This window comes from Castanea sativa, chromosome 1 (assembly GCF_040712315.1).
Source record: "Castanea sativa cultivar Marrone di Chiusa Pesio chromosome 1, ASM4071231v1".
Lineage (NCBI taxonomy): Eukaryota > Viridiplantae > Streptophyta > Magnoliopsida > Fagales > Fagaceae > Castanea > Castanea sativa.
Window position 1 is genome coordinate 5,108,017 of NC_134013.1, and position 27,242 is coordinate 5,135,258.

The 27,242-nt window shown below is 35.4% G+C and overlaps 1 protein-coding gene across 1 annotated transcript; it reads left to right on the forward strand.

Annotated features, from left to right (window-relative positions):
• Nucleotides 1-13,116: 13,116 nt before the first annotated feature.
• Nucleotides 13,117-13,575, forward strand: LOC142636353 (uncharacterized). Its single transcript, XM_075810582.1, has one exon. It carries the CDS (start codon nt 13,117-13,119, stop codon nt 13,573-13,575), a length of 459 nt encoding a protein of 152 aa, XP_075666697.1.
• The last annotated feature ends 13,667 nt before the right edge of the window (nt 13,576-27,242 follow it).

Genomic DNA, 27,242 nt, shown 5'->3' on the forward strand with positions numbered 1-27,242 from the left:
CATTGTAACACAGGATTTATTCTACACTCTAATATATTATTGATGTAGCCCTTTAGGGTTTCTTCCGTGGATGTAGGCCGTTAGGCTGAACCACGTAATCTTCTTGTATTATTGTGTTCTATACTTTATGATTTCACTTCCGCATCCATAATAGCATATTCAACATGATGTATCAATGCTAATATTTAACACCCAGAATTTCTTGGACCCGACCATGAATGTTGTCCGATTAATCTAAAATCAGTTAGCATAAAAGCTATAGCAAAAGCTATCGACTTTTGACACACACATGAACCACTCCAACAATTTTCCATTTACGTGAGAATTCGAATTCTCTGCCGACATATTTGGATTCATAAATTCAAGTATTCTTTTTTTGTTGATATGGTTTCGTAGGAGGTTAAGAAAAAGGCAGAATTCTTATTTCCATATTAAAAGTTTCGTCTTTCTTATCTAGTTGCTTTTGTACCATATATGTAAATGTTTGTACTATTTTGCAGATGCTACCATTTTGATACCATGAAACATTTTCGATTATTTGATTCTTTTGTTTGATTGTGACACTTCTTTTCTTTTCATTTGAATGAAATTTGCATGGAAAGAAACAACATTATCAACACTAAATAGAATGAAAATTTCTAACATTCAAAATATATTCGGGCTCGCTTCTGGTCCGACCCATCGCACGCACAACAACAGTGACACTTCTTAATTTAGAAAACTTGGAATAGATCTCGTGTAGAGAAACAGAGACGAGGTTCATTATATATACCCCAAGGCTTCAATACCCCCAAACTCAAACCACATAAGAAGGTTCTTTCAAAACTTGCCTAAGGCTCTCCATCCTCCAAGTCTCCATAACATGGTCCGTGAAATATTTAACCCAACATTTAATTATAAGCCTCTGCCCCCAACGGAGGATCAGCTAAGGAACATTTTCAAGAAATACGACACCAATAATGACAATAAGCTCAGCAGGGAAGAGCTAAAGAAAGCCTTTGACTACCTGGGCTCACTTATCCCTGGCTTTCGTGCAGACCGCGCCCTCCACCATGCTGATGCCAATAAAGACGGATACGTCAACGAAAGGGAGATGGATGAACTCATCAAATACGCTGTGCGAGTCGGATTTACCGTTAAGTAGTAGAAATTCTTAATTACGTACTTAATAATAACTTAGACATAATATGTGTGCTTTGTACTTGCAAGCTTCAGCTTCTTCTATGATGTAGAAGCGAGAAAATGCTAGACCTTCCGCAATGTATGAGGAGGCGATCAGTTGGGTTGGTTTCCTGTTTTACTTGTATTTTCCTTTCTGGTCATGCCTGTTTTTCCTTAGCAGCTATATATGTAATATCCAAGTGGAAATAACAAGGAATATTGTCTGCTCACTATGTTTACGTGGTGGAAGCAGAATTTATATGCTCTACTTGAAATCTTATACACTTGCAGAATCTGTAATCAGTATAATTATCGCTCCCAATACTATAGTATACTCATAATAGTCAATCCCATGATTACCTTATGGAAACAATATAGCTTGGTTTCTTACATGTTTCCTCTTGACTCACTCGATACAAAATAAGTTATTTAAATACAACCCACATTTACATTTGTTTTGTTACAAGAATTATCCAACACAAACCTTAAGAATTAAAATAAAATCTTTTACATATCAGGTACCAATATTAAATTATCCCAAACTTAAAAAAGTGTAGTTTGCATTTTTGTAAAAAGGGAAAAGAAAATGAAAAGATCTAAAGTCACGTATGTTGTTTTAATCAATATTTAGTTGTCAAATAAGGGACTTAATGATAATTAAGGCCAATCAAGTTGCATGTTCCTTTTTATTTTTTGTATTTTATGAAGCATCATTATTATTTTAAAAAAAATCAAACAGCTGAACCAAATAGTGACTAGTAACCAATTTTTACCTTTTTTTGTAATTACTGTTAAGGTTTGTATGTGAGCATATGCTACAAGTCCTTTATGTATATATTAGAGGTTAGACTACAAGTAATTTTTTTGTATAGTTGAGTTAGTTAGAGTATGATGACAGCTGTCAATTAATTAGATTTTCTGTTTTACTCTTCCCATCTCTGCTCTTCATATATAAGAGGTGGAGCTTGATTATTGTAAATAACACACTTACTCAATATACATACAAATATGATTTTCTCTCTTCCATTAAAGAATTATCTTCACCATTGATGAGACTTCATGTGTGTGTATGGATTTCAACAATTACTAGTTTGAGATACATGTGCAAGGCACGTCCTAACCATTATAAAGATTATCAATTAAGATAAGATTTAGAATTCATTTATAACACAGATTAAAAATTTAATTATTTGAGCATTGGAGTGCTAAGAAATTGCAAAGTAGATAGAATAGGACCGAAAAAGAACAAGGTGGACCAATAAGGGATAAGGGATGGATAAAATTAAACTTGGGGATTGATTTGGGAATTACTAACCCTATAATTGAGGTGGACACCTAGATAGTCACATCGCTCGTAATGAAAGCAACTAATGATGTTTTTCATCCTTTTAATGCTATATATGGTTTCAAATTGCAAGATCCGGATAATCCAGTAAACATGTTGAACTTGATTGGTATTTGGAAAGAGTGATAGTCGTTAGGGGCTTTGGTGAAGGTGATGGAAGAATTTCGTTTGCAAGGCTTATCCAAATTTATCCCTAGGCGAAGATTTTTTTTACGTTTCTTGATTTGGATCCCACGTAGGCGTACAACAAGTTGAACACCAAACCAAACTTGACTCACTAGATGTTATATATGACAACATGCATAGGCCAACTCAACAAGTTGATTTAAGATCATTAGGAATTCATGTGGTGTAGTAGCTAGTTGTGGTAAAGGAGATTTATTTGGATGTGTTTTATGATTTAGGTTTTGTGCTAGGCCAACTCAACATAATTTGAGGGCTAAGGCGAAAATTTTTAGTACAACTAATTCACTTGAGTGATATATATTATATAAGGAGGCTGCAAATTTTACAATATAAGCCTTACAAAGCATGTCATTAATAAATAAAAAATTGATTCAAATATTTATTTATTATTTTGTTTAAGTGGCATCAATCATATTCTTACTACATCATTGTAAATATTTTGTAGTATTTTTAGAATTTTCCATTCACTTAATGGTGATTTGGTTGGATTTCTACTCATCCTTTGGGGGATGTTAAAGCTACCACAAATTTTTCTATAAAAAAAAGAAAAAAAAGAGATTGATGACACTTCAATAAGATAGTAAATATATATTTAAATTACTTCTTGTAATTAGTGAAATAAAAATTTATAAAACTTATGTAATAAAAGTTGTAGTTTTTAAAGCATCACCCAACTGTTTTGGGCTTTCTCAAAAGTGGAGGAAAAAATGTACCACTCACATTCTAAAAAATAAATAAATTAGAAAATACCTTATTGCCACCTACTCTTGGGGACATTTTTCTAAGTAGGCCTCCTAGGCGATGGCCTAGGCTTAGCACTGGTTTTATGAAAGCCTTTTTGTGCCACCTTTGTAACCGTCATATTTCATTAATAACTTTCTCCTCAATAACGCCACTTGCAGACGTAAGCTTAAGCGAAACTATGTAAATCTTTGTTTTATTAAAGTTTTTATTTTTTTTCCTTCTATTTTGTCTATATTGGATAAAGTCACAATAAATTTTTCTTTATTATCTAGTTGCTACTACGTTAAACGTTTGGACCACTTTGCTGATGCTACATTTTGATACCATGAGATATTTTCCACAATTTGATTCCTTTTTGTATGTGAAATTTTTTATTTACAAGGAAAGAAATAACATTATCAACAGTTGCCCAAAATATTTTTTTAAAAAAAAAGAAGCTTACAATCAAATATATTCGAGCTAGTTAGCTTCTGGTCCAACCCTTCACCCACACAACAATGACAATTCTTCATGAAGAAAAACTGGAATAAAACACAGACTGATATCCATTATATGTAATATACCCCCAGGCTTCATTACTCCAAACTCAAACCACACAACAAGGTTCTCAAAAAACCTTGCCTCATTCTCTCTCCATCCTCCAAGTCTCCTTAACATGAGCCTTATGAACGTAGAGTTAAGTCTTGCATTAGAATACCTACTACTAATCCTATGCTCCGAACAGAGGGGGAGCTAAAGAAAATTTTCAAGCAACACGACGCGAATAATGATGGCCTTCTCAGCCAAGCAGAGCTAAAGAAAGCCTTTCGATGCATCGGCTCATGGATCCCTGGCTTTCGAGCCAGCAATGGGATTCACCATGCTGATGCCAACAAAGACGGGCAAATTGACGACCAGGAGCTGAACAAACTCGTGGAATACGCTTTGCAACTTGGATATACCGTTAAGGCGTAGAAATCCTTTATTACGTTTACATACTTAGCAATAACTTGTGAGAAATATTCATGTACTAATGACATGGGTGCTATGTGATTGCAAGCTTCAGCTTCTTCTATAATGTCGAATCGATGAGAAGAAGCTAGATTCTTCAGCAATGTTTCTATATAAATTTATATGGGGTGGCAATGCGGTTGTGTTGGTTTCATGTTTACTTTTCTTTTTCTTTCTGGTCATGCTTGTATTTTCTTATCAGCTATGTAATATCCAAGTTGTTATAACAAGGAATATTGTCTGCTCACCATGTTTACTTGGTGGAAGCAGAATTTATATGGTCTACTTGAAAAAGTACAATTTCAGAACTTATTTCAATACCATTATTGCTCCTAATTCTATAGCTACTAAAATTTATAAGTCCAATTAATGAATACCCTCAAAGCATTCTTTAAAGATGGGACAATCAATACAGTTGAGCAAAATATGGCACACAAGTTACTTTCAATTTAAAAATCCACTATTTCTTTTTTTTCTTTTTTTTTCTTTTTTTCTTTGCTTCCCAATTCAGGTGAAATCCAATCAATACCTTCTTAAAAATGCCTTAAGATAGGTATTAACAACCACCAAAATTTAATAATTAGATTCTTTCGTGTCAAATTTTCTCAATTATTTTCATAGAAAAAAATTTAGGACAACAATTCTGATGTAGTGGATTGTGATTGGTGGAGAAAAAACAGCTGCTTTATGTAAAAATATCAGGCAATCAATCATAATCATAAAATAAAAACAAAAAAAAATAGTAAATGATATAATGTTAGAATTATTGTTTTTCATAGTTGAATTAAAAAGAATAAACAAATGCCGATGGAGGCAATCATGGGTTGCCAGCATGGACCCATCACCACCATGCACCAACACTAAGTAAGATCGCAACAATCTCCAAAGAGATTCAAGAAATCATGCCCCCGGACGTTAGTAGAATATAAACGTTGGATACAACTCTCAGTAACACTTGTTTTATTCAAGGTAGTCGATATTATACTGATACCAGCCGTACCGGCCTGTATGTATCGTACCAGGACATATACCGGTATCAAAATGTTAACGTTTCGTACTAGTTTAAATACAGGCTATACCGGCCGATTTCTGGCAATACCGGCCAGTACCGAGCATACCTGCTGATACAGAAGGGAAAAGAAAAAATTAGTTTTGTAATTTTTGAATTTTTGTAAGGACAGAATAGTAACTTACTTGCATTAACTTATTAGTATTATTTGTTTTCTTAGTATGCAATGAACAATATAAGCTTTTTTATTTTTTATATTGTGTTTTTTTTTCTTTTTAACTGATGCTAAAGTCTAAAATCATGAATAATTTGTTCTGAATTGAGGTAATTTTTATGGTAATATTTATTATAATACACACACACACACACACACACACACACATATATATATAAAATAACGGTAAACCCTAAACAGTACACCGGTATTGACTGATACCAAATATATAGTTCCACCGGTGAAATCGGTACAACCTCCGATACAAGATTGACTCCCTTCGTTTTATTATATGAATTAGCCCATACAAATGTTGAATAAAAATTTTTTTTAAAAAAAACAATTTAAATATTAAGAACAATAATCAAAAGGAAGAATATGGCAGAGCATAATATTTGAATTCTGATCTTATCTTTTCATGCTCCTATGAAGAACCAAGCATGGCAATATGAAGATATGATTCATGTGAATGCGTGTCTTAAGTCGCATTTTTTTTTTTTTAAGTGGCTATGTCACGCCCCAAACCCAACCAAGAGGGTTAAGCACGCAACAATAGCCGCACACTTACAAGGTTTTTTTTTCCCAGGAATTACAGGCTAGCTACTTTAATATAGATCAAATAGGTACTCTAAGGTAATAAAGGGTAGGGGAAGATTTCGTAGTGGAATTGTGAGCAACAAGGGATGGATTAAACTTGGGGATTGATTTGGGAATTACTAACCTAATAATTGAGGTGGATGCCCAGATGGTAATATCGCTCGTAAGCAACTAATGATATTCATCCTTTTAGTGCTATGGTTTCAAATTGCAAGATCCAGATATGCAATATGAAAGTTTGTTGAGTTATGGCAGATAATCCAGTAATCATGATGGACTTGATTGGTATTTGGAGTTAGTGATAGTCCTTAGGGGCTTTGGGGAAGGTGATGAAAGATTTTTGTTTGCAATGCTTGACCAAATTTAAGCCAAGGTGAAGATTTGTTAGGTGTATTGATTTGGATATCCGTGTACAAACAAATTAGATTTAGAGAATTTAAGGATTTTTGTTATGTGCTAGTTGTGGTGATAGAGAGCTATTCGGATATATTTGGGATTTTATGCAACTTTTTAATCTCTATATTTCTTAAATGAAACTCTCCACAGTAATACCACCCATAAACTTTATCTCTGATACCATTACCATATATTAGTCTTAAGCCAAACAACGTATATCTTTATCTCTGATACTATATCAAAATACCTAAGGGAGAGATTTGATGAAATGTATATTGTGATTAGATTAGATTGCAATTAGAAGTCTCTGTTTATATACAAGAGAAGAGAACTAACCGCCTAAAAATAACTAGCATAACAGAAATCTAAAACTAACACTAACAAGTCACGTGCAGATCACGTGTATATTAGCTGTACAGATATGAAAAACTAAAGCTACAAGTCGTTTACAACTATAACTACTAGGCTACAGGAACTTCATGCCGTTTAGCTTCATTCTTCATTTTGCAGGTAATCTTCTTTTCAATCTTCTCAACCTTCTGTGTTTGCTCAGTACCTACTTTTTCTTGACTAGAATTCTGATAGGCACGGTGGGGCTTATGGTTTCAATAACTTTCTGTTAATATATGTGGGATGGGAATTTGGCAAAATGAAAGATGAGCAAATAGAAAAGACCAGAAAAATGGGGGGGAAAATTTACTGTATAGTATATCAAAGGTGTAACTTCAACAGTACTAATCGTGGTTTACCCATGTTAATTGTTATCATTCACCTTCACTTTCACATTGTACCTTGTATTGAATTAAGCTACAAATACGAGCGTAAAAAAATTAAAAGAAAAAGAACAAACAAAAGCACGAGATGATGAAGGTGTGTGAATTTTCTTTTTGAGAGACGAAAACACACAGACAAAGAGAAAGATAAGAGGTTTTAAGTTTTAACCCATGAGATAAAAAGGAACAATTCACCATCTGTTAGGCTTCACACAACGAGAAAGTAAAGGAAAAGTAAAAAAGTAGAGAAAAAGTGAGAATCAGCGGAGAAAATTAGTTGAGAAAAAGAGAGGAAGTAGAGTACTATATGAAGTAGAGTATTATCTACATGCACCACTAGGAACTTCCTCTCTCCCATGAAACCCTCCTCACCTAAATTTCTTGGACAGAGACGTTCAAGTGATACTACTTTGATTCGAGTCTTACACCTCACAGTTTTGTGCAATCTTGAATTGAAGCAATAAGGTTTTGAGAGTTGGGGCTGAAGACCGTGTGTGTGGGATCCAGATCCTCTAGAGTTCTTAGGGTACTCTACCAGTAGAGTTCATTAAATCCTAACCACTCTTTAATGATTTAATGGTTTAGATTCTGCCATGTCAGCATTTCATTAATAATATTCTTGAAATAATAAAATAATGTTGTAAACAAAACAATTAAGATGATTGTTAATGAAATGCTGACATGGCAAAATCTAGACCATTAAATCATTAAAGAGTGGTTAGGATTTAATGAACTCTAGAGGATCTGAATCCCGTGTGTGTGTGTGTGTGTGTGTGTGTGTGTGTGTGTGTGTGTTTGTGTTTATACCGGAGCGGACTTGGGATTTTAAGTTAAGGGAGGCCGAAGTATAAAAAGAAAAAAATTTCAAATAGGTACGCATATAGTACTAACAAACTAACAACCAAGATCAATATACAAAATCATCATATATTGTTTCTTAATACATTAAGATGCAATCATTTATCAACAATGACAAAAAAAAAATACAAAATAATATTGTTTTTTAAGAGTATCAACTATTAAAAAAAAAAAAAAATTATTATTTTCACAAACCAATACTTACTTTTGCTACTTTAATATAGCATTTGAAATATCTCGTATAGTAGTGTTTTTGGTATTTAGTGTTCTAAATACTAAATATTTACCATTTAGAACATCTAATGCTAGTATTTTAATACTAGGTTGACTAAGATTTTTTTATTTTAAATTTTTGTTTTTGTTAAGTTTTTTAGTTGGGTAGTTGATAATTGGGCTAGGCTAATTAAAAGAGTGGGAGTCTAAATTTTTGGAAGAGTGAAACATAACTCTAGAAATAATATATATATATATAATCATTAAAAAAATTCTTTTTCTTTTCTTTGGGCTAGGGGGTTTTTTCCATTTTTTTCTTTGGGCTGGGCCCCTTGGCCCCCTTGTGGGTAGACATGGCAAAACAGGCGGGTCGGGTTGACTCGGGCCATCGGTTGCAGGTCGGGTTGACCTGTATTTTTCATATGAATTTTTTTTTATAGAAAAAATAGCATGTATTTTCCATTTGGAAAGTCATGCAACGAATTACTTGATGTAAAATGCATTACTTTGAATTCACAACTTATATCAAGAATGAACTACACTTATTAATACTTATTCAATAATTTTAAAATTATACAAATCCTAACATTGCTATCTAAAACAAAATAACACAATTAAAAGTAAAACAAATACACAAGTTTTATTTCTATACAATATTAACATCCCAAAATATAAAACAAAATTACAAATGACTTATTGGATAATTCATTTGACAAAGAATAAAAACATATAAGAAATTTACAATCTTGAAAATTAATTTTATAATCTATTGTCAATTGTAGTTGACACTCTATTTCAGTTAGAGATATACATTAAAGTTTGATTGTTTACTTATTTATACATGGTCTGTTTTATAAATATCATTTCATTGTTAAGCAACACACACTCTAGAAAATTTCATAATTTACTTTGAAAAGCCGTTTATTTTGGGCACAAATTGTTAAAAAATAGGTCTAAGCATTCATAATTTATGTTAATTTGATACTTTGGCTTCACTATTTTCAATCCCCCCCGAACACAGCTTACAACTTTCAGCGTACTGTGCTCTCCAAAGAGCAACTCTTCTCACACTTGTGAATGTTTCTCACACATGTTTACAATTTTAAATTTATGTTTTTAACTGTACTGTAACCAGATTATCTAGCATGTATTTTGCTATTTGATATCTAAAAATCTTTACTCATTACAAAATGTTCAATCATTCATCTTTCAATTAATTTGCATGCAGTTATGTGAATGTCTCAAGTGTTTCCTTAAAGTTCACAACCAACAATTAAACCAATATTGTCTTAATTTCATATCTTTCCTTTTCTTTTACAAAAACAAAAAGTTTTAAAAAATGGTTCAAGTCGGGTCAGGTCAGGTTGACCCACAAAAAACACGGGTCGGGTCACGGGTCAACTCGTTTTTGCTTCGGGTCAAAAAAATCGAGTTTGGGTCAGGTATTTTTCGGGTCAAGTCGGGTCGGGTCAGAAAATTCTGACCCATTTTGCCATGTCTACTTGTGGGTCTATCTCTATGTATATATATTTGAGAATATGCATGAATACTAACAAAATTAATTCAACAAAACCTCTAGCAGAAAGTTTATTAGTAAATGTAGTATGGGGATACCAAAAAAGTCTTTCAAAGTGTACGAAAACCTCACATGAGCATAGTTCAATGCTAATCCAATTTAATTATGAGAAATGCAACAGAGTAGTAACTTATTTGTATTTTTACTGTTTTAACTGAATAAAGGTTATGCTTATGTGTCTCTTTTTTTTCATGCAATCACTCTCTTAGTCTTTATTTTTCTTTAATGCTTAATTTATTTCTCCCGTAATCTCTTTATGTTTGTTACTATTTTGCCAAGAGTTTTAAAGCTCAGTGGCACTACCAAATGATCTTCATGAAAGGAATCTTGGTTCATCTCCTCTCATCCTCACATATGATAACTAAAAAGAAAAAGGTTTGGCAATTTTTGCGAAGAAAGTAAATTATCTTAATATTAATATAAGACAAGATAAATATTTAATAGGGATTATGTTCTAGTTAGACTTTGAGTAACTCTTCAAAAGTTATATTGCTCAATATCCTTTTTCCAAAATAATAGTTTAGGCCCATTGTTGGAATAAATTTCTTTCCTACAACTATCATGTGTATCAAATCTAAATATGAAGGAGATTAATCATTAAAAAGTCACTAATTTAAGAAAAGTACTTATTGCATTTTTAAGAAAAAATTTGTAAATATAGTAAATGGCTAATCTCATAAATTTAACAATAAATGGAAACCGATTATTTTGAAATTTTGCATATGATTAAACTATAATAGATTTAAATTAAAATGTGTATTCAAGAAAATATTGATTAATAAAAAACAATTGAGTGATACCTTTATAAAAGCTACATTAAATGTAGCATAAATCAAACCATTTACCAGTAATATATCTCACACAAATATAGTGTAAATTCAAGTGTAATAAAATGGTACTATATTTAATGTTTCTATGAAAAATTTTAAGCAAGCAAAGCAACCTACCGTTTATAAATAGCAATGGAAAAATATACATACATATAAATCATACCCTCCTTAATCTTATTCCAAAAGTGAAGAGTCCTGAAAAAGTTTCTGATTTTCGACCTATAGCTCTTTGTAATATTCTATACAAATTAGTTTCCAAAGTGCTTACAAATAGGTTAAAAAAGATTTTTCCTTTCATTATTTCTGAGTCTCAAAGTGCCTTCCAAGCAGATAAGGCAATCTCAGATAATATACTAGTGGCATTTGAAACTTTACATCATATGCAATCCAAAAAGAGGGGAAAAGATGGTTATATGGCTATGAAATTAGACATGAGCAAGGCATATGATAGGGTGGAGTGGGATTTTTTGAAAAAAATTATGGAGAGGATGGGGTTTCATTCAAAGTGGGTTGGGTGGATTTATGAGTGTGTGAGTACTGTTTCTTTTTCTATTCTGGTGAATGGGGAACCAAGGGGGCATATAGTGCCATCTAGGGGGTTGAGACAAGGGGATCCTTTATCTCCATACCTTTTCTTATTATGTTCTGAGGGGCTTAATGGGTTGATAAATAATGCTGTTGGGGAAGGGAAAATTCAGGGATATTCTCTTTGTAGGAATGGACCAAAAATATCTTACTTGTTTTTTGCAGTTGACAACGTGTTATTTTGTAGAGCAAGGTTTATTTGATGTCAACAATACAAAATATTTTGGAGGTCTATCAACTTGCTTCAGGTCAACAAATAAACAAGGAGAAAACTACTCTCTTTTTTGGCAAAGCTGTTAGTGATATAGCAAAAAATTCTATAAAAAAGCTACTTGAGGTACTGGAGATAAAACAGTATGAAAGATACTTGGGACTTCCAGCAGTGGTGGGAAAAAATAGGAGGGCAAGTTTGAATTACATAAAAGATCGGGTTTGGAATAAATTACAAGGGTGGAAAGAAAAACTTCTATCTCAAGCCGAAAAAGAAGTGTTGCTAAAGGCGGTGGTCCAAGCTATTCCCACATTTGCTATGGGTTGCTTCAAGCTTCCGGTGAGCTTATGTAGGGAGATTGAGATGCTAATTAGAAAATTTTGGTGGGGACAAAGGGGAGAGAGAAGGAAGATTCACTGGAAAAATTGGGAGACACTTTGTAGACCTAAGAAAGAAGGGGGAATGGGTTTTAAGGAGTTGGCGAAATTCAACGATGCTATGCTGGCAAAACAAGTGTGGAGACTTATCCACAATAAAAACTCCTTATTTTATCGTGTGTTTAAGTCAAAATACTTTCCATCAGGTACAATCTTTGATGCCAAAAATTCTTCCGGGTCTTTTGCTTGGATCAGCATTTTGAGGGCGAGAAATGTAATATCAATGGGGGCAAAATGGAGAATAGGGGATGGTCATTCCATAAGGGTATTTAGAGATAACTGGATACCAGATGCATCGGGTGGAAGGGTAATCTCAGAAGCGTGGGCAAGGAATGGGGAGATGAAAGTTGCAGAACTGATTGATACAGAATTGGGCTACTGGAAAAGCAGAATAATTGATGAATGCTTGGTACCTTTCGATGCCCAAAGGATTAAGGCAATTCCATTGTGTAATACTCCACAACCGGACCTCCTGTATTGGGCATTTGAGAAGGATGGAATGTACTCTGTAAAATCGGGATATCGAGCCTTGTGCGAAGAAGCAAGGAATGAGCAAGCATCGGGTTCAAGCTCAGTTCTGTCTGCGGGTTTCTGGTCGAGTATTTGGAAACTACAGGTGCCGGGGAAGAAAAAGCATTTTATGTGGAAAGCATGCTCAGACTGTTTGCCTACAAAAATGCAACTGGTGAAGAGAAGAGTGTTGACTAACTCGATCTGTCACCTATGTAACCGAGTCGATGAGGACACGCACCATGCTTTGTGGGGTTGTGAATCAATTAAACAGGTCTGGGACAGAGATTTCTACTGGATTAATCACTTCGAAGCTTCACAGGGCTTGTTTCAAGATTTGGTGGCGCTAGTGATGACGAAACCGAGAATCCGTGAGGTCTTTGCTACAACGGCCTAGTTCATATGGTCCCACAGAAATAAGACAAGGTTGCAAGAAAGAACTGTTCCTCTTAGTGGCATCAGGGAGGCGGCCTGTCAATTCATGCAGTTGTACAGCTCAAGCCGTGTACGATCAGAGAGCTACAAGGTGGTGAGGCAGCGTAAATGGAAACCTCCAAACCCAGGTGAGTATAAAACTAATTCCGATGGCGCTATGTTTACTAAAAGTGATGAAGTTGGGTTGGGCGTAGTGGTGAGAGACTCAAATGGATTGGTTGGGGCTGCGATGGCAGAAAAAATAAAACAACCCCATTCAGTGGAGTGCCTGGAGATGTTGGCTGCGAGGCGGGCTATGATTTTCGTTAAGGAAATTGGGTTGCAAGAATCCCATTTTGAAGGTGACTCGGAGGTGGTTATCAAGCAATTGCAAAGGGATGGTTCACTGTTTTCATCTACTGGGCATTTGGCTAGGGACACGCTATCTCATGTTAGCTCCTTGAGGAGTTTTTCTTTTGCTCATATGGTAAGACAATATAATGCGGTTGTGCATACTTTGATCTAAAGAGCAAGACTATTTTTTTTCTTTTTGTGCATAAATAGAGTCTGTTCCATCTGATATTGACGCTTTTGTAGATGTTAATTTTCCAAGAATTTAAATAATAAAACAAGTAGATTACCTTCTCAAAAAAAAAAAAAAAAAACAAACAAACAGTAAAAAGAATCTATTTTTAGCTTCAAAATTTACCTAGAAAAAGCTTCCAAGTTTACCTCAATTTCAACTTTGTTATAACTAAGTTGATGTGAAACTTAACTAAAATTTATATATAGATTTATTATGTTGTTGTGCCAGAAAAGAGAAGTAAGCAAGCGACGCAAAGAATATATGGTTACTTGCCAACTTAGACTTAGAACTCGTGTGGAACAAGAAAAACAAATAGGACAAGCATAAACTTGTAACTCTTGTCGAACAAGAGAATAAATAACCATTGCTCCTTCACATTGGATCCTCAATATTCTCTTTGAAGCCCCCACAACCTTGGAATTGTCTCCCCGCCAACCAGCATTTCAGTCTCACTCCATTATTGAGAGCCTAGCCTTGAAAAATGGGACTTCACGTGTGTCTATACATATATATATATATATATATATATATATATATATATATATATATATATATTTGTTGGTTGGGTTCATTAGCTACTGTTTTAAAATTACCAGATTTTTTTTATGTGTTCTTCTCTTTTATTTAATCTTTTTATTTTCTTATTTACATCCAAACTTTATAGTTTATACTGTTAGAATTATGATTAAATAAAATTTACCATTTTCTAACAAATTAATTTTTTAAAAAGAAATAGGTAATTTAATATAGTATCAGAATTCTCTATTTTCACTTTACCTCCTATTTAAAACTTAAGTTTTTGAAAAAATCAATAATTAACACATATCTCATATTAACATTTATGTTTTCTTTCTAAACATTTTTTTTTTCATTTTTGTTTCTAAACATGTCCATACTATAATTTTATTTTCTCATTTATTTATAAGATTTTTATATAATGCATCTCTATATACAGAATTGAAATTCTATTTCTTGTGTCACATTTGGATGATGAATTTTGATGTGAAATTTACACAAAATTATGCTTTTTGGAAATTTTTAATATTAATTTTTATTGTTTATGTTAACAAGAAAGGAAATTCAAAATTTTTGTTATAATGAGAAATAATTATTCCTCTCTAACAAAGTTGTAATAGTCTCTAATAGAGTTGTAATAGTTATTTCTTAGTATGTAATAATTTATCAAATTAACATATTTCCAAATAAACAAACTTTCTATATGTATATAACAATTATGAAAATAAAAATCATCAAAAATGACCAATCTCTCTCTCAATTTTTTTTAAAAAAATTGAATTAAGCTACAAATACAAGCGTAAAAAAATTAAAGGAAAAAGAACAAACAAAAGCATGAGATAATGAAGGTGTGAATTTTCTTTTTGTAGAGACGAAAACACAGAGACAAAGAGAAAGATAAGAGGTTTTAAGTTTTAACCCTTGAGATAAAAAGGAACAATTCACCATCTGTTAGGCTTCACACAACGAGAAAGTACAGGAAAAGTAAAAAAAGTAGAGAAAAAGTGAGAATCAGCGGAGAAAATTAGTAGAGAAAAAGAGAGGAAGTAGAGACTATATGAAGTAGAGTATTATCTACATGCACCACTAGGAACTTCCTCTCTCCCATGAAACCCTCCTCACCTAAATTTCTTGGAAAGAGACATTCAAGTGATACCACTTTAATTCGAGTCTTAAACCTCACAGTTTTTGTGCAATCTTGAATTGAAGCAATAAGGTTTTGAGAGTTGGGGCTGAAGACCATTTGTGTGTGTGTCTATACAGGGGCGGACTTAGGATTTCAAGCTAGGGGAGGCCAAAGTATAAGAACAAAAAAAAAAAAATCCAAATAGTTATCCATATAATACAATAAGATACAATCATTTATCAACAATGACAAAAAAAAAATACAAAATAATATTGTTTCTTGAGAGTATCAACTATTGTAAAAAAAAAAATGGAGCATTACACTTTACCCACTCGTGGTTTGCCCCAAATTTAACTTATCCACCCATGGTTTCATTTTTGACAATTTCCTTGTTAGGACATATGTGATTGGATGTTAGGAACATATGTCAACATTTTATGTATTGGCTAATCCTTTGACAAAACGCATTTTACTTGTAATTGGGTGGATCTTGGATGTGTTTAATACTTCAAGAAACAAGGTTTCAAGTCAAGTGTTAAAGTCATACAAGTCTATCTAAGAATCAAGTAGAAAGTGCTGGATTTTAAAACTCGATAGCTAACTCAACAGCTAGTATCTATCGAGGTTTAAAAGAGCTATTTCAGCCCGAGGCTCGATAGCTGCTCGACAGATAGGGTATCTGTCGAGATTTATGAAAAACAAATTTTTAGTTCTGATTTTCATCCAATCCGTGAGTATGTGTTTGGGTTTTCTTTTCTCACAACCCTAAACATATATAAGGATTATTTTAGGAGATGTATCAGATTGCACAGTCAAGAGCACAATTGCACAAGAGCATATTTCCTCACGTGTGATCGGAAACCTAGTTTGCCCTAGTTCCTGAAGAAGTTGCTGTGTTTGTACACTGTAGGGTTTTGTAACCAAGCAACTTCGTGATCTTCATCGGTTGATGAACAGAAGAACTTTGCAACCAAAATCCTTCTTAAGTTGGTGATAAAGTCACGTACTGGGATCCGCGCATATTTTGGTTAGTCACATACTAGGAGCCGTGCAATACAAGGAGAGATTGTCACTACAGAACAAGTCCAATTGGGTATTGGGGTAAGGGTTCAACTATAGGTTGGTTTAAGGTACTGGGATTCCTTTACTTATAACCTCTTGTTTTGATAATATTAGATTCTCAGAGTGGTGACCTTAAAATCACCCGGTGGGGTTTTTGCCGTATAGGTTTTCCCAATTCGTAAACAAATCACCATGTCATTTAATTTCCGTTTCATATTTAATTATTTGGAGATTTGTTTGTGCTGCCACACTCATTGCATATAATTGAACTTAATTAATTCACTCAGCTAATTAATTGGTTAATTCATCAAATGGGGTCAATACATTTTTGGCTTATCAAATGGTATCAGAGCAAACACACTCTGATTAGGGGTTAATCTTTACTGTGAGATCCATTGACCCCTGTTTGTCATGGATAGAGGACAGTCACTTATTGTACCTCTTTTATTCAATGGAACCAACTATGCATACTAGAAAGTACGTATGAGAGCTTTCTTGCAGTCCTTAGATGAGAAGGTGTGGTAAGTTATGGAGATAGGCTGGACCAAGTTGAAGGAAGCACTGGCCGACTGGGATAATACAAAGATCAAGGCAGTAAACTTCAACAGCAAGGCATTGAATGCTTTATTCAGTGCGGTCACAAATGAGGAGTTCAAGTAGATCTCCTCCACTGAAACTGCAAAGAAGGCATGGACCATTCTCTAGACAACATATGAAGGAACCAAGGCTGTTAAGGATTCGAAGTTTCAAAGGCTCACTACTAGTTTCGAAGAAATCAAGATGGAGGAGGATGAGTCATTTGATGAGTTCTATGACAGACTCAAGGACATAGTGAACTCAGCTTTCAATCTTGGGGAAACCATTCCCGAACCTAATATTGTAAGAAAGGTACTCAGATCTCTGCCCTAGAGATTTCATGCCAAGATCACTGCCATTGAGGAATCAAAGGATATTGATAAGATTCCTTTGATAGAGCTCGTTGGAAATTTGCAGACTTATAAGTTAGGTTTGTCTAGGCCCGAGAAGTCAAGCAAGAGCAAGAGTATGGCACTAAAGACCAAAAGCAATGACACTGATGAGTCTTCCGATGATGAAGATTCTAAAATGAAGTCCTACATCACCCAGCAGTTTAAGAAGTTCATGAAGAATGCCAATGCAAAGGGCCTCAATAACGACAATAGGCAATCAAATTCTTCACAGTCTAAGAGTCAAGACAAAGGGAAGAAGGAAGCTAGGGATGGCGGTCAGTACATTGTTCCTTCAAGGCCCAAGTGTTTTTTGTGTCAGGGATTCGATCACATGAAAAAAGAGTACCCCACTTATCTTAACTCTATTGGGAAAAGTAAGGCACTTGCTGCTACCTTGAGTGACACCGAACCTGAGGATGATTTTGAAAATGAGGATGACGAAATCTTGAATGCCTTTATCGCCACTGTCAGTCCTACTGAAGGGATAATAGAAAATGTGGATGAAGAAGAAAATTTGGTGGAGTCAAAATTTGAGAAGATGGATGAGCAAGATGACATCCACACAGCCTATGCAAAGTTATACAAGGTCTCGAAAAAACATGAGAAGCTGTATAGGTTGGCCACCAAGAAGCTCAGTGATGTGGAGCTTGAACGAGAACAACTCTCCACAAAGTTTGATGAAACAAATCAGACTATTGGAGCACTGAGGTTTGAGATCAATTTCTTGGCTGAGAAGACCAAGAAGCTTGAGGCAGAACTGTTCCAAGTGAGAGCTCAGTTGGAGAGGACCTCAAGAGCAAAAATCTTCCTCCGATCGAACCGGTTTAGGGTATGATTTTTCTTCTCCTAATATTGCTTCTTCTAGTACTACTTTTTTTTTTCTCTAACTAACAATATTGATTCTGAGAATAATGATGCTAAAACTGTGATAGCTAGTGAGAACATAGACAAGGATAAATCTATCTTAAAGATCTCCTAAAGGCCCTCATGTTCCTTTCTTACTTGAACGGTTTCAATTCTTCCCCCTCACCTCTGGTTCAAGGCTTTGCTCAAAGGAAAGGGTCTTCCAAGGTGTGGAAGGAAAAGGGCTCCAAGTGATTTAGTCACTTTTTCTCTTTCCCTCTTTTTGTTATGTTTGCATTACTTGTGTGTTTTGTTTTTTTGAGACAGTCTAGTTTTTATGCACTGCTTTATTTGACATATTTTTGTTTGGTTGTTTTTCAGTTTTGTTTTTATTTTTTTATAAAAAAAAATTGAAGAATCAGAAAAATACAAAAATAATATGTGTTTGTGTACATTGGTACTTGTGTGCCTTGAATGGCCAATGAAGCAAAGTTTTCTAAAATTTGTATCTTTTGTAGCTTAGATGAGCATCTCCATGCACAACTAAGCAAGTGAGTTTTGTGGCTCGTGTTTGTGATAAGTAAGATTAAGTAATCTCATGTACTTAACACTCGTATCACTCTTTTTGACGGGAAGAACTAGAAAATCCTAAGAGAAAGACATAAATAACTATCTCACCACTGTTGCTTGCCAATCATGAAATGACATTCGTATGCTTCGACATAGCAAAAGTGCAATATCAAATGCTTAACATCATTAGGTATTTCTTTTCTCTCTCTTGTATGCCCATGCATGATAAGCTTAATAAAAGAAAAATATGCAAAGAAAAGTAAAAGCAAAAAGATCAAAATGCTTTATATATGATTGCAAGCGTGGATTCTAGGAAATGTAAGAGTTATAGGATGTACCTCAAAGGTGATAGTCCCCATCAAACAGTTATGATTGTGTGTGAGTTAAATTGATTTACTCATATCTCAAATCGACATAACATAGAGACCCTTATGCAATCTTGTGATGTTTTCACACACAACATGCAATATTCTTTACTACTTTTGATACATGTGCAGGTACAATGTGATTTGGCCATTACAAGGTTTACATGTGCTAATGTATGCTCATTAAATTGTCTTAACTTGTTTTTGAAATATAAAATTGGTTAGACTTGTTTAGTGTGTGTGTGTGTGTGTGTGTGTGTGTGTGTGTCTGTGTGTTTTGGGATCTATGTGCTTACACTTTTCTTGTTGAGAGATTTTTTTTAGAGGTTAAAATGTTGTTTGGATCCTTGGTTGAGTTGCACGTTTGATTGTATTCATATCTGTGTTTTCTCTTCTTGAAAAACTGTTTTTTTAAGCAATCTCGATAGCTCCTCGATACCTCTCGACACCTGGCTTATCTATCGAGCTCTTCAACTTCTTTTTATTACAATCTCGACAGTTTCTTGATAGCTCCTCGCTCGATCGAGAAATTTTATGTCTCCTCGATAGCTCCTCAATCCATCAAGCTTGTATTTGCTGTGGACACCTCTGGACAGCTGCTCGATAGATGTATCTCTCTATGCCTTTAAAGCTCAACACCTCTCGACACCTCTTGATTTGTCGAGAATTATAAGGCTTCTATATATACACGCTTTGCGATTTCTGATCTCATTTCTTCAACCTCTCTCAATAGGTTCTCTCTTTTCTCACTCCAAAACTCTTCAAACTTAAACCCCTCACATTCCTCACCTAATCTTCGGCCTAAATCAAGTGTTCTTCTTTTGGTATGATTCTTTCTCACTCATTAATCATGCATTTCACTCTTTTTTGACCTAAGTTTTGAGCTTTGAAAATTTTTTGGGGGTTTTTTCAAAATTGATGGGTTATGTAAAAATTTTGGGATGGGTCTTGTTTAAATGTTTTTTAAATCGTCATGCATTGCATCACATGTGCATTATAACAATGTTTCATGCATTTTAGATGCGTGTTTACATTGTGGAACTGATTGTGTGCTGGTAGGATTAAATTGGGCTAGGTCCATGATGTTTTTACTATTGCATATCACATGCTCATACATTTTCATGCATACGTACCTTTCATTCTCTATATTCTTATATATTGATTGTATTTGGTGCTTTTCTGCATGTTTCTCTTTCTCCCTCCCTCTCTCTCTTGTTTACGTTAGTTGGGTCACGGCACCTAAACGTAAGTCTACTCTGTCCCAGAACTCTTTTCATTCCGAGGCATCTACCTCTTCTGATCTTACCCTTTCTCATATTTGATTCTATGATGCTAAAGCCCGTAAGGACTTTTCAGAGAACTTTTCTAGATGAGGCATTCATTCGGAATGCCAAGTCATTTTGTCAACTTCTCTGACACTAACGTACCCATTGTCATTCATAGTAGGGATTGGGAGTCACTGTGTGACGTCTTGCTCACTTTTCCATCCGTGCTTATTTAGGAGTTCTACTCCAACATGCGTGGATTTGATTATTTAGTACCCCTCTTTGTCACTCGCGTTCGAGGTACGTGCATCGTGGTCACTCCGGATATTGTATCCAACATGCTCCATGTCCCTAGGGTAGCGCATCCTGACTACCTTGGTTATGATCGTCTTAAGACCGTGTCTAAAGACGAGCTTATATCCTTTTTTTGTGAGCGTCCTTCTGTTTGGGGTGATCATCAGTTCACTTCTTGTTCAACCTTTGCTAAAGGTCCTCAGTTCATTAACATGGTTATGACCTTTGTTTTTCATCCTCTCTCTCATTATAACTCCATTACAGAGCCTCATGCTCAGTTTTTGTTATCCCTCATTGAGCATCTTACCATTGATTTTCCCTCTCATTTTATTCTCTCTCTCATTGACGTGTATAGGGATACGGCAACCCATGATAAGCTTATCTTTCCTTTGGCTATCACGAGGATTTTACGCCATTTTCTGTTCCCTTTCCCGTTTCCGACCACTTCCATGTTATATGTGCCATAGACGTCGCTACCGTTAAACAAAGCGAGGCGCAGCTACGTTCAAGGCAGTCCGGGTCGACAGCTCCTCCCACTCCTTTAGCTCCATCCTCCTTCAACTCTATCCACCTCTACTCCTTCTTTTTCTGCGGGTGGTGTGACTCTTGATGCGATCATGGCGTACCTTCAACACATGGATGCTCGCTTTGACACTCTCAGTGATGAGTTGTGTCAGGTAAACACCCATGTCGGCCGTATTGCCAGACGGCAGGCTCGCCTTGGTGGCTTCGTAGAGTCTCCCTCTCCTCCTCCCGAGGCATTCAAGGACGATGATGACTCCGGCGACGATGATGATGATGGGGATGGAGATGATAGCTCTTCCGGTGATGACGAGATGTCTACTTGATACTCTTACCCTATGTCACTTGTGACAAAAATGGAGAGTAGTTTTGGGATGAGAGCAGTCATACTCATAGGGGGAGGGTTAGTATAGGAGATTTTTGTTAGGGGGAGTGTTCATGCTTTTGAGGAATGTAGTGAGGATTGTGATGTATCTATTTTTTTTTCTTTCTATTTTAGATACACTGTTCATGTACCTTATATCTTGTGATCATATTGTGATAGCAAACCTTGTACTTGTTGATATATATACATTTAAGGTTGTTATTGCAGTTCTTTCATCTATCTCTCCATGTGTTGTTTCTTTTCTCTCTTTATACACATGTTTCTTATTTATTGTATGCAATCTTTTATTTCTGTTTCACAAAAAGATGCCTTGATGAGTTTTGTTTAAGTGTTTTAGAAATACAGGTTGTCAAAGTCCTCTTGCCACAAACTCTCTTCTTGCAAAGTTTTTCAAGAGTCTGTGTTAGGATAGATTTTATTGTATTCAACAAGTGAATATGAGTTGAGTGATTTATGACTTCTCTCATATGTTCATTTGTTTATTGGGGTTTTGTCACGGATTGCCAACGAGGGAGATTGTTAGGACATATGTGATTGGATGTTAGGAACATATGTCAACATTTTATGTATTGGCTAATCCTTTGACAAAACGCACTTTACTTGTAATTAGGTAGATCTAGGATGTGTTTAATACTTCAAGAAATAAGGTTTCAAGTTCAAGTGTTAAAGCCATGAAAGTCTGTCCAAGAATCAAGTGAAAGAGTGCTGGATTTTAAAGCTCGACAGCTAGTATCTATTGAGGTTTAAAAGAGCTGTTTCAGTCTGAGACTCGACAGCTACTCGACAGATAGGATATCTGTCGAGATTTATGAAAAACAGATTTTCAGTTCTGATTTTCATCCAATCCGTGAGTATGTGTTTGGAATTTCTTTTCTCACAACCCTAAACATATATAAGAATTATTTTAAGGGTCGTATCAGGTTGCATAGTCAAGAGCTCAATTGCACAAGAGCATATTTACTCAAGTGTGATCGGAAACCTAGTTTGCTCTAGTTCTTGAGAAAGCTGTTGTGTTTGTACACCGTAGGGTTTTGCGACCAAGAAACTTCGTGATCTTCATCGGTTGATGAACTGAAAAAATTTGCAGCCAACATCCTTCTCAGTTGGTGATAAAGTTGCGTACTAGGATCCGCGCATCTTTTGGTTAATCACGTACTGGGAGTCATGCAATACAAGGAGAGATTGTCACTACAGAAAAAGTCCAATTGGGTATTGAGGTAAGGGTTCAACTGTAGGTTGGTATAAGGTACTGGGATTCCTTTATTTGTAACCACTTTTTTTGATAATAGTGGATTCTCGGGAGTGGTGACCTTAAAATCACCCGGTGGGGTTTTTTCCATGTAGGTTTTTCCCATTCGTAAACAAATCACTGTGTCATTTAATTTCCACTGCATATTTAGTTATTTGGTGATTTTTTTGTGCTGCCACACTCATTGCATGTAATTGAACCTAATTAATTCACTCGGCTAATTAATTGGTTAATTCATCACAAGGGGTCAATACATTTTTGGCCTATCATTACCCACCTGTGCTTCACTCCGTTACCATTTCATTACCCACCTCATATTCTACCATTACTCTAACAAGTTTCTTTTCAAAAACAAAACCCACAAAGGATCAAACACGCCTCTCTCATAAAAAACACTATCACACCTACAATGCTCACCAGATGATGATCTAAAGGCTACAATGCATCTTTCCTGAGAGATTGGACCGAGACCCAGTTGGGGTTTGATCGTGCAACTACACCAAGGAAGAACAAGGCAGAGTCTAGTTTCATCTCCATCAAATAGTGTTTTTGATTTGTGGGTATCGATCCATCTCCTTATTTCTGGTGAGTTCTGGGTTCATCTTCAAGTTTTGGTTTTCTTGTACTCTCATATGCTCTCTTTATCTGATTCTAGATAGATTCCTTTGGTTTTTAAAACCTAGTGTTAGGACATATTTGAATCATGTTAAGAACATATGTCATGTAGAATTAGCTAATCCTATGACAAAACGCACTTTACTTGTAATTGGGTAGATCTAGGATGTGTTTAATACTTCAAGGAACAAGATTCAAGTTCAAGTATTGAAGCCATACAAATTTATCTAAGAAACAAGTGAAGAAGTATTGAATTTTAAAGCTCGATAGCTAGCTCGACAGATAGCATCTATCGAAGTTTAAAAGGGATCTTTAGCCCGATGCTTGACAGCTGCTCGATAGATAACCTGTTTATCGATATCTTTGAAAATCAGATTTTCAAATATAATTTCATACATATCCGTGTATACTTGTTTAGACTTTATTTTCTCACAACCCTAAGCATATGTAAGGATTATTTTAAGGGTCGTCAAAGGTTGCGCATGTGAGGCAAAATTTTGTTCATGCAAATTGTGACCGGAGACAGAATTTGCCCTAGTTCATCTTTCTCTTGAAGAAGCTGCTGCGTTTGTACGCCGTTGGGTTTTGTAATCAAAGAGCTTCATGATCTTCATCGTGTTGATGAACTAAAGAACTTTGCAACCAACATTTTTCTCAAGTTGGTGGTTAGTCACGTACTTGGATTCGTGCAAGGGAGTAAGCTGCGTACTGGGATCCGCGCATCGATTGGTTAGTCACGTACTAGGAGTCGTGCATTGAATAGGAGAGATTGTCACTATAGAACAAGTTCAATTGTGCATTGGGGGTAAGGATTCAACTGTAGGTTGGTATAAGGTACTGAGATTCCTTTACTTGTAACCACTTGTTGTGATAATAGTGGATTCTCAGGAGTGGTGACCTTAAAATCACTCGGTGGGGGTTTTTACCTTGGAGGTTTTCCTCATTCGTAAACAAATAACCGTGTCAAATTTACTTTCCGCTGCATATTTACTTAGTTGGTGATTTGTTTGTGCTACCATGCATTTTGCATGTTAATTGGATTAGTTAATTAACTTGGCTAATTAATTAGTTTAATTTATCACAAGTGGTCAATACATTCTTGGCCTATCAAGTGGTATCAGATCGGGCACACTCTAATTAGGGTTAATCTTTGTTGTGCGATCCATTGACCCCTGATTGTCATGGATAGAGGACAGTCTCTTATTATACCTCCTCTATTTGATGGCACTAACTATGCATACTAGAAAGTACATATGAGATCATTAGATGAAAAAGTGTGGTAAGCTGTGGAGATAGGCTGGACCAAGCCAAAGGAAGCGTTGGTCGATTGGGAAGATGCTAAGATCAAGGTGGCTAACTTCAATAGCAGGGCATTGAATGCGTTATTCAATGTGGTCATGAATAAGGAGTTTAAGAAGATATCATCTACCAAAACTGCCAAGGAAGCATGGATCATCCTCTAGACAACCTATGAGGGAACCAAGGTTGTCAAGGATTCGAAGCTTCAGAGGCTCACTACAAGCTTCGAAGAGATCAAGATGGAGGAGGATAAGTCATTCCAGAACTTAGCCTTTAATCTTAGAGAAACCATTCTTGAACTCAAGATTGTTAGAAAGGTGCTCAGATCTCTACCCGAGAGATTTCATGCCAAGATCACCACAATTGAGGAATCAAAGGATATTGACAAAATTCCTATGGCAGAGCTGGTTGGCAATCTGTAGACCTATGAGTTGGGTTTGACATGAATCGGGAAATGGAGTAAAGGAAAGAGCATGGCACTGAAGGCCACGAGCAGTGGCACTGATGAGTCTTCTGATGATGAAGATTCTAAAATGAAATCCTACATTACAAGGCAGTTCAAAAAGTTTATGAAGAATGCCAATGCTAAAGGATTTGACAAAGACCGCAAGTAGTCCAGTTTGTCTCAATTTAAGAGCCAAGACAAAGGGAAGAAGGATGCTAGGGATGGCAATCAGTACACTGTTCCCTCATGACCTAAGTGTTTCGGGTGTCAAGGCTTTGGACACATGAATCAAGAGTGCCATACGTATCTCAAGACCATTGGGAAAAGCAAGGCACTTGCTACTACATTAAGTGACACTGAAAAAAATGAGGATGATGGAATCCTGAATGTCTTCACTGCCACTGTAAATCCTACTGAGGGGATTGTTGAAGATGTGGATGAAGAAGAGGACTTGGTGGAGTCTATGTTTGAAAAGATGGGTGAGTAAGATGACATCCACACAGCCTATGCAAAACTATACAAAGTCTCGGAAAAGCATGAGAAGTTGTATAGGTTGGCCACCAAGAAGCTCAGTGATGTGGAGCTTAAACGAGAAGAAATCTCCACAAAGTTTGATGAAGCTAATCAAACTATTGGAGCACTAAAGTTTGAGAACAATATCTTAGATGAGAAGACCAAGAAGTTTGAGGCAGAGCTGTTCTAAGTCAGAGCTCAGTTGGAAAGGACTTCAAGTGCAAAACTTGATGAGATGCTCAGCGCCCAGAAATCAACTACTAATCAAACTAGTTTAAGGTATGATATGATTTTTCTTCTCCTAATATTGCTTCCTCTAGTACTACTATTTTTGTTTCTCCTACTAACAATGTTGAATCTAATAACACTGATGTCAAAACTGTTTAGCTAGTGAGAACATAGACAAGGGTAAATCTATCTTAGGAGCACCTCCTAAGCTTGTTAAGAAAGAGACTAAAAACCCAAGGGCTAAGAAGGGTAATACTCAAAAGTCTAAACAGAAGAAGCAGCATCTATGCCATCACTGTGGAGCAACCAAACATACTCGACCTAATTGCTATAAGTGGTTAGCAACTCAATAGAGCAATAGTATGATCTCATTAGGAAACCAGAATTAGTTTCCATCCTCTTTTGCTCCTCTTGGAGATCTTCTGAAAGCCCTCATGTTCCTTTTGAACTTGAACGGTTTCAATTCTTCCATCTCACCGCCAGATCAAGGGTTCGCTAAACAGAAATGTTCTTCCAAGGTGTGGAAGGAAAAAGGCTCGAAGTGATTGTCACTTTTCTCTCTCTCCCTCTATTTTTTTATTGCATTACTTATGTGTTTTGCTTTCTTGGTTTGAGTCAGTCTAGTTTTATGCTATGCTTTGTTTAACATGTTTTTGTTTATTTGTTTTTAGTTTTGCTTTATTTTGTTTTCATAAAAATAAAAAATAAAAATGAAAAATTAGAAAAATACAAAAACAGTGTGTGTTTGTGTGCGTTGGTACTTGTGTACCTTGGATAAACATTGAAACAAAATTTTCTAAACTTTGTATCTTTTGTAGTTTAGATGAGCATTTCTATGCACAACTAAACAAGTGAACTTTGTGGCTCGTGTTTGTGATGAGTAAGATTAATTAAACTCTTGTACTTAACACTAGTATCACTCTTTTTGATAGGAAGGACTAGAAAATCCTAAGAGAAAGGCATAAATAACTATCTCACCACTGTTGCCCGCTAATCATGATATAACATCTGTATGCTTCGGCATAGCAAAAGTGCAATGTCAAAAGCTTAACATCATTGGGTATTTCTTTTCTCTCTCTTTTAAGCCTATGCATGATATGCTTAAAAATAAAAATATGCAAAGAAAAATAAAAAGCAAAAAGAATCAAAATGCTTTATATATGATTGCAAGCGCAAACAAATCACCAACTAAGTTAATATGCAGTGGAAAATAAAGTTGACACGGTGATTTGTTTACGAATGGGGAAAACCACCAAGGCAAAACCCCACCGGGTGAATTTAAGGTCACCACTTCCAAGAATTCACTATTATCACAACAAGCGGTTACGAGTAAAGGAATTTC

Coding starts and splice junctions, on each gene's coding strand:
- LOC142636353 (XM_075810582.1), top strand. CDS start 13,117: ATGCAGTTGTACAGCTCAAGCCGTGTACGATCAGAGAGCTACAAGGTG.